This window comes from Pristiophorus japonicus, chromosome 9 (genome assembly GCF_044704955.1).
Source record: "Pristiophorus japonicus isolate sPriJap1 chromosome 9, sPriJap1.hap1, whole genome shotgun sequence".
In the NCBI taxonomy this organism is placed as follows: domain Eukaryota; kingdom Metazoa; phylum Chordata; class Chondrichthyes; family Pristiophoridae; genus Pristiophorus; species Pristiophorus japonicus.
Window position 1 is genome coordinate 57407050 of NC_091985.1, and position 13585 is coordinate 57420634.

Sequence of the window (13585 nt, forward strand, 5' to 3'; positions counted from 1 at the left end):
TAACAGCTTGGGACATTTTTCTACGTTAAAGGCACTATATCTGTGCAGGTTGTTGTTGGGTTGTATTTGTGCCAATTGCTCCTTTAGTTGAATTGAATGATTTAGAATGAAGGAATCTTATTTGTAAAATGTCACAAAAATATAACAAACATCTAATTAATTCTGGTTAACCCACCAGGATCTTGGGGGAGATTCCAGCAATCTTTTTCTACTCATTTTTCCTTTTCTCTCCTGAAGTATCGACTCCTTGATTGGGTGTCATTCTACTGAATGCTAATTAGGGAAGAAAAGCTCATTATTAAATAGAAAAGAGGAGTTATTGAAACGTTTAAAATTCTTAGAGGGCTTGACAGGGTAGATGCTGAGAAGCTCTTTCCCCTGGCTATAGATTCTAGAACTATGGATCATGTCTCGGGATAAAGGGTCGGCCAGTTAGAACTGAGATGAGGAGAAATTTCTTCAGTCAGAAGGTTGTGAATCTTTGGAATTCTCTACCCCAGAAGTCTGTGGATCCTCTCTCGATTAGTACAGGTACATTCATTCAAGACTGAGATCGATAGATTTTTAGACACTGAGGGAATCGAAGGATATGCGGATTAGGCGGGAAAGTGGAGTTGAGGTAGGAAATCGGCTATGATCGTTATTGAATGGCGGAGCAGGCTTGGGGGGCCGTATGGCCTACTCCTGCTCCTGTTTCTTATGTTCTTAAAATAAAAATGGATGAAAAAATTGACATGTGAAATGCAATACAATTATAAGAGATTCCCAGATTAGGGATTAGCATCACAGTGCATCAAAATTTTTTTTTGAATGATCTGAATTTGGCAGTTCTGTGGTTATTAAATAAAAGGCTAGATTTTGGAACGGTTTGGCTTTACACATTTCCCCCTCCCCCCCCACTGGAACATCCATACAATGTTGAGCGTTGAAACTTAGCTATTAAGATAATGGGGACAAAATTGCGGTTGGAGGTTTCCTTCAGACGAATGCCTCCAACCCAAAAAAAATCTATGAAAATACCTGGTGGTCCCAGAGGAATGTAAGACTCCAGTCGGAGGCCTTCATTCACTGTGCAGCATACAGGTACATAAGTACAGCCTGGAATCAGGTGAGCCTGGACCATCAATCACTATCTAGTATTCTCATTGATAATAATGGGAACTCTGTTTTTACGAGCTCCTATTACTATCAATGAGGAAACCCCCTCTAAAACATGAAACACAACACAATAAATAAAAAATCACATCACATATTTAAAATTAATTGAACGTAATGAAATGTTTTAGAAAAAATATATATTTTTTGGAAAACATTTTTAATGTGTTTTAATAGGGTTAAAAATAAACTTACCTTAATGGACAGGGTTTTTAATATAAAAATGAGTGATTAAATAAAATTTTTCTATGTTTTAAAACTCTTATGCTAGTAAAAGTAAGCTATACTCCTGCTTTTACCAGGAGTAAGAGTTTGAAGGGCATTCACTGGGCAAGCGTTGGGCACATAGCCCAATCTCTGCCCCGTGGATGTCCTTTCTGCAGGATCCGTAGAATCTGCCAAAAGAAATTTTGACAGAGCGCAAAAAACAGTTCTCGCCGCATGTGCGCCAAGAACCGGCTTTTGGGCGGCCTCGCCGGGTGCGGGTGTGCGCACTTTGTACACACCCGGCGAGGCCGCAATTTCCAGCCCGTTGTATTTATAACGCCCCATAATGTACTACAGCTTTCTGGCTTGATTTTTTTTTGACTACAGTAAATCACAATGTGCTTGTAAATCAAATTCCTGCCTACTTCATCTTATTACAGTAAAGATATTATTTCTTGGTGTTACTTTCCCCTATTTATGCTCTCTACTCTCTGTCAGAACTTTGCTGTGCGACTATGAAAGTCAGTGCTTGGGTGGTGACATTGAATCACTGGTGTGCATTCTTGATTGAGTGACAGCAATGTGGCCGCAAGTTGCTTGCTGATTCTCACGCCACATTTCTGTCATGGAAAATACCCCAAAAAGTGATCATGTCAGTGCATATTTTATATGTTGATTAGTCATCAGACAGCTGTAATATTTTTGAATTTGAGTTTATTCTTATCACTTTATTGCTCCCCCCATAGATATTTTGTTCTCTGTCGTTAATCCATCTCTGGCTATGGATCTTGGCCTTGGTGTGCTGTGCGAACTTTTAGAGATCTGGAGCCAAACTTCCCTCGGAATTGTAGCCCTAATTGAGTGGATGCTGGGAGAGGATGATATGGAAGGAGAGACAGCAAATGAAAATCTGGTACGTTGATAAGGAACTTGTTCCCTGAGTCTTTTCAAAAGTTAACCAAGTATGTAACCCAATTCTTCTTTTTGAAGCTTTGTTTTGTTATGAAGGTAAAACTAACAAATAAGTCACCTAGTTGGTCACACTGTGTCACTATTAGCCCCTGCCCATCTAAATGATATGCAGTTTTTCTTTTCTCCCCCTATTGTAATGAAGGTGCGGACTCTTTGCAGTCATGCGGTCAATGGGCACCAACCACACTCCCCTACCTCGCCCAACTAACTATTCTTTGTGTTGCAAGGCAAGGTAAATATGAACAGGCTATCTTCCCACTGGGGGAGGGCGAGGGCAACATTACAACTGAGCCCAATTCTGCCCTAATCCAACATCCATGCATGCACAATTTGGGGGGGGTGGGGGGGTGGGGATCACTGGATAGTGATCAGAAATGGGAACCATTGCTGACTATTGCTTTCTATCCCAAGCTCAGAAGCACTGAGATCAATGGGACAACCCCTAATGCTATCCTGGCTGAAATCAGCCAAGTTCCTCAGGTAATGGATCCAATCTGGGATCCTGTTAGCCTGTAAGCTTAATTCCAACTGGCTAGTGTACGTCCTCATTCAATCTTTGAAGGAGCCCTTAAATATATTGGGCCAGATAGTAACTCAGAGCCGGGAAGAGAGGAGAGGATTTGCAAATGGGACACCCAGAAAGCAGCCAGGAAGAGGATGGTAGATCAATCCAACATGATGGTGGGGAGGGTAAGTGGAATTGGACATTGTGGGTGTGGGTGATAGTGGTTGGATTAGTCAGACATTGTGGGAGATCGAACATCGGGATGCGGGGGTGGGGTTCGGTCGGCTGATAGCGTGATGTTTAAACAGTTAGCTTGGTGGGTCAGGGGGAAAGCACTCCTGTCCCTTCCTGGCACACAAGCAGTGCAATCAAGGCATTTGCCTCATGGATCTATTCCTTCTCATTAATGAGCTCCTCCTGGCTCCACGACAATACTGCAGGCAGCTGCCAGCCTGGGCTCGCTCACCACCCATTCCCCACACCACCAACATTCCCTCTTAGAAACATAGACATAGAAACATAGAAAATAGGTGCAGGAGTAGGCCATTCGGCCCTTCTAGCCTGCACCGCCATTCAATGAGTTCATGGCTGAACATTCAACTTCAGTACCCCATTCCTGCTTTCTCGCCATACCCCTTGATCCCCCTAGTAGTAAGGACCTCATCTAACTCCTTTTTGAATATATTTAGTGAATTGGCCTCAACAACTTTCTGTGGTAGAGAATTCCACAGGTTCACCACTCTCTGGGTGAAGAAGTTCCTCCGCATCTCGCTCCTAAATGGCTTACCCCTTATCCTTAGACTGTGACCTCTGGTTCTGGACTTCCCCAACATTGGGAACATTCTTCCTGCATCTAACCTGTCTAACCCCGTCAGAATTTTAAATGTTTCTATGAGGTCCCCTCTCATTCTTCTGAACTCCAGTGAATACAAGCCCAGTTGATCCAGTCTTTCTTGATAGGTCAGTCCCGCCATCCCGGGAATCAGTCTGGTGAACCTTCGCTGCACTCCCTCAATAGCAAGAATGTCCTTCCTCAGGTTAGGAGACCAAAACTGTACACAATACTCCAGGTGTGGCCTCACCAATGCCCTGTACAACTGTAGCAACACCTCCCTGCCCCTGTACTCAAATCCCCTTGCTATGAAGGCCAACATGCCATTTGCTTTCTTAACCGCCTGCTGCACCTGCATGCCAACCTTCAATGACTGATGTACCATGACACCCAGGTCTCTTTGCACCTCCCCTTTTCCTAATCTGTCACCATTCAGATAATAGTCTGTCTCTCTGTTTTTACCACCAAAGTGGATAACCTCACATTTATCCACATTATACTTCATCTGCCATGCATTTGCCCACTCACCTAACCTATCCAAGTCGCTCTGCAGCCTCACGGCATCCTCCTCGCAGCTCACACTGCCACCCAACTTAGTGTCATCCGCAAATTTGGAGATACTACATTTAATCCCCTCATCTAAATCATTAATGTACAGTGTAAACAGCTGGGGCCCCAGCACAGAACCTTGCGGTACCCCACTAGTCACTGCCTGCCATTCTGAAAAGTCCCCATTTACTCCTACTCTTTGCTTCCTGTCTGACAACCAGTTCTCAATCCATGTCAGTACACTACCCCCAATCCCATGTGCTCTAACTTTGCACATCAATCTCTTGTGTGGGACCTTGTCGAACGCCTTCTGAAAGTCCAAATATACCACATCAACTGGTTCTCCCTTATCCACTCTACTGGAAACATCCTCAAAAAATTCCAGAAGATTTGTCAAGCATGATTTCCCTTTCACAAATCCATGCTGACTTGGACCTATCATGTCACCTCTTTCCAAATGCACTGCTATGACATCCTTAATAATTGATTCCATCATTTTACCCACTACCGATGTCAGGCTGACCGGTCTATAATTCCCTGTTTTCTCTCTCCCTCCTTTTTTAAAAAGTGGGGTTACATTGGCTACCCTCCACTCCATAGGAACTGATCCAGAGTCAATGGAATGTTGGAAAATGACTGTCAACGCATCCACTATTTCCAAGGCCACATCCTTAAGTACTCTGGGATGCAGTCCATCAGGCCCTGGGGATTTATCGGCCTTCAATCCCATCAATTTCCCCAACACAATTTCCCGGCTAATAAGGATTTCCCTCAGTTCCTCCTCCTTACTAGACCCCCCGACCCCTTTTATAACCGGAAGGTTGTTCGTGTCCTCCTTCGTGAATACCGAACCAAAGTACTTGTTCAATTGGTCCGCCATTTCTTTGTTCCCCGTTATGACTTCCCCTGATTCTGACTGCAGGGGACCTACGTTTGTCTTTACTAACCTTTTTCTCTTTACATATCTATAGAAACTTTTGCAATCCGTCTTAATGTTCCCTGCAAGCTTCTTCTCATACTCCATTTTCCCTGCCCTAATCAAACCCTTTGTCCTCCTCTGCTGAGTTCTAAATTTCTCCCAGTCCCCAGGTTCGCTGCTATTTCTGGCCAATTTGTATGCCACTTCCTTGGCTTTAATACTATCCCTGATTTCCCTTGATAGCCACGGTTGAGCCACCTTCCCTTTTTTATAATTACGCCAGACAGGAATGTACAATTGTTGTAGTTCATCCATGCGGTCTCTAAATGTCTGCCATTGCCCATCCACAGTCAACCCCTTAAGTATCATTCGCCAATCCATCCCAGCCAATTCACGCCTCATACCTTCAAAGTTAGCCTTCTTTAAGTTCTGGACCATGGTCTCTGAATTAACTGTTTCATTCTCCATCCCAATGCAGAATTCCACCATATTATGGTCACTCTTCCCCAAGGGGCCTCGCACAACGAGATTGCTAATTAATCCTCTCTCATTACATAACACCCAGTCTAAGATGGCCTCCCCCCTAGTTGGTTCCTCGACATATTGGTCTAAAAAACCATCCCTTATGCACTCCAGAAAATCCTCCTCCACCGTATTGCTTCCAGTTTGGTTAGCCCAATCTATGTGCATATTAAAGTCACCCATTATAACTGCTGCACCTTTATTGCACGCACCCCTAATTTCATGTTTGATGCCCTCCCCAACATCACTACTACTGTTTGGAGGTCTGTACACAACTCCCACTAACGTTTTTTGCCCTTTGGTGTTCTGCAGCTCTACCCATATAGATTCCACATCATCCAAGCTAATGTCCTTCCTAACTATTGCCTTAATCTCCTCCTTAACCAGCAATGCTACCCCACCTCCTTTTCCTTTTATTCTATCCTTCCTGAATGTTGAATACCCCTGGATGTTGAGTTCCCAGCCCTGCTCATCCTGGAGCCACGTCTCCGTAATCCCAATCACATCATATTTGTTAACATCTATTTGCACAGTTAATTCATCCACCTTATTGCGGATACTCCTTGCATTAAGACACAAAGCCTTTAGGCTTGTTTTTTTAACACCCTCTGTCCTTTTAGAATTTTGCTGTACAATGGCCCTTTTTGTTCTTTGCCTTGGGTTTCTCTGCCCTCCACTTTTCCTCATCTCCTTTCTGTCTTTTGTTTTTGCCTCCTTTTTGTTTCCCTCTATCTCCCTGCATTGGTTCCCATCCCCCTGCCATATTAGTTTAACTCCTCCCCAACAGCACTAGCAAACACTCCCCCGAGGACATTGGTTCCGATTCTGCCCAGGTGCAGACCGTCCGGATTGTCCTCGTCCCACCTCCCCCAGAACCGGTTCCAATGCCCCAGGAATTTGAATCCCTCCCTGCTGCACCATTGCTCAAGCCACGTATTCATCTGAGCTATCCTGCGATTCCTACTCTGACTAGCACGTGGCACTGGTCGCAATCCCGAGATTACTACTTTTGAGGTCCTACTTTTTAATTTAGCTCCTAGCTCCTTAAATTCATTTCGTAGGAACTCATCCCTTTTTTTACCTATGTCATTGGTACCAACGTGCACCACGACAACTGGCTGTTCTCCCTCCCTTTTTAGAATGTCCTGCACCCGCTCCGAGACATCCTTGACCCTTGCACCAGGGAGGCAACATACCATCCTGGAGTCTCGGTTGCGGCCGCAGAAACGCCTATCTATTCCCCTTACAATTGAATCCCCTATCACTATTGCTCGCCCACTCTTTTTCCTGCCCTCCTGTGCAACAGAGCCAGCCACGGTGCCATGAACTTGGCTGCTGCTGCCCGCTCCTGATGAGTCATCCCCCTCAACAGCACTCAAAGCAGTGTATCTGTTTTGCAGTGGGATGACCACAGGGGACCCCTGCACTACCTTCCTTGCACTACTCTTCCTGCTGGTCTTCCATTCCCTCGCTGGCTGTGGACCCTTCTCCTGCGGTAAGACCAACTCGCTACACGTGATACTCACGTCATTCTCAGCATCGTGGATGCTCCAGAGTGAATCCACCTTCAGCTCCAACTCCGCAACGCGGACCGTCAGTAGCCGGAGGTGGACACACTTCCCGCACATGTAGTCGTCAGGGACACTGGTGTTGTCCCCGTGTTCCCACATGGTACAGGAGGAGCATATCACGTGACCGAGCTGTCCTGCCATGACTTAACCCTTAGATACACTTAAATTGCCGACAACAATGTTAAAAGTTACTGACTAATAAAGAAAAAGAAAAACTACTCACCAATCAGCAGCCAATCACTTACCACGTTGGCTGTGACGTCACCTTTTGATTTCTTTCTACTTCTTTTTTGACTTCTCTCAGCTGGAGCTGCACAAGTACGCCTCTCTCGACGCTCCCCGGACTGCTGAGCCTTTTATAGGCCGCTGCCTCTCTCGACTCCCGCCTCTCTCGACGCTCCTTAAGCTGCAAGAGACCGGCTTTTTCAATGTTAAATTTACCAGGGAGATAGAACAGGTGGACATGACATTAGATAATGAGATTAGTAACGAGATAAGTGCATTTAAAATAAAAAGAAGGGATTATATTCAATAAGCTAGTCATACGCAAAGAGGATAAAACCCCTGGATTGCATCCACGCATTTTAAAAGAATCTAGGGAAGAGATAGCAGAGGCATTACTATACATATTCAATAATTGTCTTGCTTGACCAATCTCATTCAGTCTTTTGAAGAGGCAACAGAGAGAGTAGACAATGGTAATGCAGTAGATGTAATTTACTAGATTTTCAAAAGGCTTTCGATAAAGTACCCCATAACAGACTGATGAACAAGGTCAGAGAATGCGGAGACAAGTAGCAGAATGGATAGCTAGCTGGCTTCAAGACAGAAAGCAGAGAGTAGGGGTAAAGGGTAGCTATTCAAAAGGGCAGCAGGTGGGTAGTGGTGTTCCACAAGGATCAGTGCTGGGACCACAGTTGTTCACAATTTACATTAACGATTTAGACTTTGGAATCAAAAGCACAATTTCCAAATTTGCGGATGACACTAAAATAGTCAATACTTCGGAGGACAGCAACAAATTACAGGAGGACATTAATAAACTTGCAGAATGGGCATATAATTGGCAAATTAAGTTCAACACAGATAAATGTGAGGTATTACATTTTGGTAGGAATAATATTACTTGGAAGGTGCGAGTCTAGGTGAGGTAGAGCAACAAAGGGATCTCGGAGTACAAATACACAAGTCACTAAAAATAGCGACACAGGTTAGCAAGGCCAAAAAAAGGAAACTAAGCACGAGGGTTTATCTCTAGAGGTATAGAATTGAAAAGTAGAGAAGTTATGCTGAACCTGTATCGAACCTTGGTTGGACCACACTTGGAGCCCTGCATGCAGTTCTGGTTGCCATATTATAAAAAGGATATAGAAGCACTGGAGAGGGTGCAGAGAAGATTTACAAGGATGACACCAGAAATGCGAGGGTATACATATCAGGAAAGGATGAACAGGCTGGGTCTCTTTCCTCTTGAAAAAAGGGGTGGCCTAATCAAGGTCTTAAAATTATGAAAGGTTTCAATAGAGTGGAGACAGAATATTTCCACTTGTGGGGACGAGCATAACTAGAGGCTATCAATATAAGATAGTCACCAAGAAATCCAATAGGAAATTGAGAAGAAACTTCTTTGTCCAAAGAGTGGTGAGAATGTGGAACTCGCTACCACAGGGAGTGGTTGATGCGAATAGTATAGATGCATTTAAGGGGAGGCTGGACAAGTATATGTGGGTGAAGGGAATAGAGAGTTACGCTAATAGATTCAGATGAGGAAAGACAGGAGGGGGCTCAAGTGGAGCATAATGCCGGCATGGACTAGTTGGGCTGAATGGCCTGTTTCTGAGTTGTATATCCTATGTAAAGTTTCAACTGTGAATGGCCCGAGCACCCAAACATTGCTCATCACCCCTTTCAGGACCTACCTGCAGGTTAGCACCTCATTGGTGTCAACCGAATTTTCCACAATATCGACCTGTGAGCTACACCTGGACGACAAATTGGTGCCTGTAGCTCGTTGGTTTTATGTCGACAAAGGCTGAGGCCCAAATAGGAGCAAGCCTCGGGCAGGCATCTGCTTTCATCTGCCGGATTTCCCCAGAAACTGGCCTGCAGAAGTTAAAAATAAAACATTACTTACAATGGTGGCACGCTGCCTCCTTAAAATATTTTACTGACTGATTCACCTCCCGAGAGCGGATTGGTTGCCCGCCCGCTGATCCGGCTCCGTTATAACTGGAAGTGGGCAGTTTGGGGTCAGGTTTCCCCTTTTGTCTTTATTTTTAACCCTCCGTCCCCCACCCGCCCTGGGGAATTAAAATTACCCCTTTTGACTGAGAAATTGGTTTTGTGCTGGAAACTGGCGCTAAGTGAGTGGCATACCTGAAGACTGAGGCTGAGCAGAGCATGTGCTAAAACAGACATCAGGCCCCTGACTAGCAAATTCAAGGGGCCCAATGCTTGTTTTCGACAGGTGCTCTGTACACTTGGAAAGCGCTGGCTGCCGAATGGTACATTTCCAGGGCAGATCGCGCACAATCTCTCCACAATGGGTACTTGGTCATCCCAACACTTATTTTTCGCCCGTAAAATGGGCACGCAGGTGACCAGTTTTTTTTCACGTTATCTACAGTCAAAACTTTAAAGATTTTTATTAAAATGTTCTGAGTTACATCTTCAAGTTAAACTAAATGGAACATACCAATGGAAACAAGTATCCTTAAATTTAGTTTGTTTAATTTTTCCCTTTGCAATAGAGAAATGGGTTTGTGACACACGGGCTTTATTTTCTGCAGTGCGCCCTGTCACTTAGTTAGCCTCACCTGACCTCACATATACATGTTATGTTATGCATATTTGAAAGAAGAGCTTAAGCACAAGTACTGGCATCCTACTGACTAAATTTATAAGATACTCAGGATCTGCTCATTTGTTGTTAAATTAATGATGACTGCTTAATGTAGAATGGAAAGAAAGACTTATTTGCCGTGGTCTTAAGTGTAGGGACATGCCCAGTATTTGGGCTCATCTATCATTGTATAAGTATTACCCCAGTGAAACTGGGGACTGCAGAACTGTCACTCCCCTGCACTGACTTAATTCTTGGAACCCAAGCCTACTGTAAGGATAAGCAACACTCTGCATTTGTTTTAAAACTGTACATTGTTGCAGGGTATTTTTAACCGTAGTGGCAGAGTTGATACATTAACAATGCAATACTGCCGATCAGTTCCTTTTTTTGTAATATAAACTTTTGTTACACTTTATGAAATGGGAACTTGTGTAAGAATTTATCATCGGGATTATAAGGATTTATCATTATCGCTTGGTCAGAATCCTGTAACTCCCTCCCTAACAGCACAGTGGGAATACCTTCACCACATGGACTGCAGCGGTTCAAGAAGGCGGCTCACCATCACCTGCTCAAGGGCAATTAGGGATGGACAATAAATGCTGGCCTTGCCAATGGCGCCCACATCCCATGAATGAATAAATTAATAACGCCTTGTAGATTTAGTTTGCTGTTTCTTCTGGAGTATTTTATGACCTATGTAGACTGAATGTATTTCCTTTATTTTTAGGGAGAATATGACTTACTTTTTGAAAAAGGCGAAATTAACCTTTGGGCAGAGAAGATTACATTTGCCAATCTACTCTTGAAGCATCTTTTGGCTCTTGTTTCCCAGTCACGTGTGTTTCCAGACAAGGAATCAGAACTCTGCCGGCTAACAACAATGGCGGCCGACCAAGCCCAGCGTGTAGCACGTCTCTTAAAAGGTCTTCCTCCTGCACCAGAATTTTCGAGAACAGCAGACTACACAAGGCTAAACATTCAAAAAGTGAGGCTCCTGAATATAGCCCAGCTATTGAGGCCATTTGGATTGGGTGCTGTTATTGCACGGCATTTCTGAAGTGGAATGATCTCATTATTTTACTTGGCCAAAAATTAAGGAAAAACAGATCAGCTGAAGCAAACTCGTGACAAAGAGAGGCTTGTTGTGGCTTGAAAAGACTATATCCCATAGATTTGTGTGTCTTACCACATGAAGATTTTTGTGCCAACAGTAATTACATGACAGCTATTTCCTCCTCTAACTACTGAGCACTGGATTGTGTTGGCATCAAAAGTGAATATTTGTTCATCGCCTAAGTAAGGTTATGTGCACACACCTGTAGACGAGGATTACAAATTACAACTAGGACAAAGGAAAAGTATGGATCAATATTCATTTGAACCAAATAAAATTGAAGTGTAATATTTATTTGTAATTGCATTTCTCAACATTGCAAAGATTTGGCAGCCAGATATAGAAGAACATCACAAGGTCCTAAGAAATATAACTTGGGGATCACACCAAATTAGGCAAAATGTCACCATTTCACCAAACAGAACTCGGATTGAAGGGCGTTGTCTGATGCTGTACAAACAGGTTGGCATCTGTGCCTGTAAACCTTCCCTCGGGTAATTTTGTTGAAACTCTTTTGACATATCCCACAAACTTGTCAGATCTAACCCAAGTTTATAAGGAAGAAATTCTTTAGTGGTATGATCTGTAAAGTTTATTAAGGATCTGTAAAATATTATGTAACCACTATTTACCCAGAAACAGAAACAACCTCAACTATATTCTATTTCCCATACAACAGGAAGTGGGGTTCCCAGCGTGGCACATCCAGAATCTATATATCAAATTCACATAACTGTCTGCTGCAGCAGTTTTGCAACATATCCCATTGTTTGGATGAGGATCTGGGGAACAAATTTCGTTTTTTTTTGTTCCTTTTGTCTTTTTCCTTTCATTTATATTTTTGCCTTTTTCCTTTCTGAACTGTGTACATCACTTTTGATTAGTTTGCTTCTTTTAGCTCCATTCATATACTCTGCCGTTCTTCCTTTATTCTCCAACCACATTATGTGCAGCCCTGTGCTTAACTGAGCCACGGTGGGTGCTTCATGCACCAGTAACTGCTTTGAGAAGAGTATTAGGAGACACCACTGAATTCTACTGCCCAGTCTTATTTAACAATCTAGTTACGGGAGAGCAGAGTGGACTTAAAATCTCACGCACGCAATTCTGCTGACTGGCCAGTGTAATGATTCATGTTATAAACATAAAGGTAGCTTAGTGAACCAACTGGCCTCTTTTTAAACTTTAAAATTCAGAGATTTGGCTGAACACCAGTTGAGGTATGTACTGCAGTCGGTACAGAACTGAAACTCTGAGGTAACAAAAATCCAAACTAACACCAGTATGTCTACCTAAACCTCTTGTAGAAATATAAAATGTTACTGTATAGTTGCCTTCCTAATCATGCAAAATAGGCCCCTGTTCCAATAATTTTCACTCGAGATGAACAGCCTCCATGTGGTCCTAGTGCCTATTCAATTCAGTTTAACTATGGGCAATTTTAAAACCATCGCCGAGCTGAAGATGGCTCAAAGATACTTCATTCCTTTAATGAGAGAGGTACCTTGTCTTTCCCTTTGAGTAGGTATTGATCAGAAGCTCCACACAAGGGTGTAGGAAGGCAAATTTGACAAACAAGAAATTGGGGAAGGGGGACCAGAAGGAAAATAAAATAGTTTAGTTTAAAAACAACCTTCAACTTTATTCTTTATTTAGTGTCTTCCTTGGTAGTGTGAGGGGACAAAATCATTTGGAAAGTAGAGAAAGAACCAGCCAGTAGGTGGTGTACCAAGCAAAAGCAGTCTGGAGGATAACAAAATAAATATAGTAACTATCAGCAAGTTCAAAGGGGTGTGCTTTACCAAATAACTTTGCAGAGGCTGACTATCAAAATAAATACAAAAGAACTGAAAAGAGAACTCGCTGACACCATTGCTAAGAAGTTGATGCACTTCAGGGAAATCGCTTCATGTGACATCAGCAGGGATTGTCTGCTTGTGCTATTCAGGTGCCTCATGAGTTAGCCACCGAGCCTGACAAAGAATAGCTTCAATGTATTTTTCTGGGAAATGTCAATACAGATAACTTATCTAGACTTCAAGCAATCACCCCTAGATGCATCTTTGTCAAAAAGGAATATCTTGCTTAGGATAACTGACTTGTGAAATTACCTACCACCCAATATATTAGAGATCTATTTTACTGTTTTGAGAACATAAGAAATAGGAGCAGAAGTAGGCCATCGGCTCCTCGAGCTTGCTCCGCCAATCAATAAGATCATGGCTGATCTGATCTTGGCCTCAACTCCATTTCCCTGCCCTCTCCCCATAACCCTTTACTCCCTTATCTTTCAAAAATCTGTCTATCTCCACCTTAAATATATTCAATGACCCAGCCTCCACAGATCTCTGGGGTAGAGAATTCTAAAGATTCACGACCCTCTGAGAGAAT

At 43.2% G+C, this 13585-nt stretch overlaps 1 protein-coding gene across 1 annotated transcript in view; it reads left to right on the top strand.

Moving 5' to 3' along the window:
• Positions 1–12436, top strand: part of thada (THADA armadillo repeat containing) — a 559310-nt gene extending 546874 nt beyond the window's left edge. The window contains exons 36-37 of the mRNA XM_070889374.1: positions 2109–2275; positions 10808–12436. Coding sequence (XP_070745475.1) covers positions 2109–2275; positions 10808–11137 — 497 coding nt within the window. The 3' untranslated portion in view covers positions 11138–12436. The remainder of the gene's footprint in view (positions 1–2108; positions 2276–10807) is intronic.
• Positions 12437–13585: the final 1149 nt, after the last annotated feature.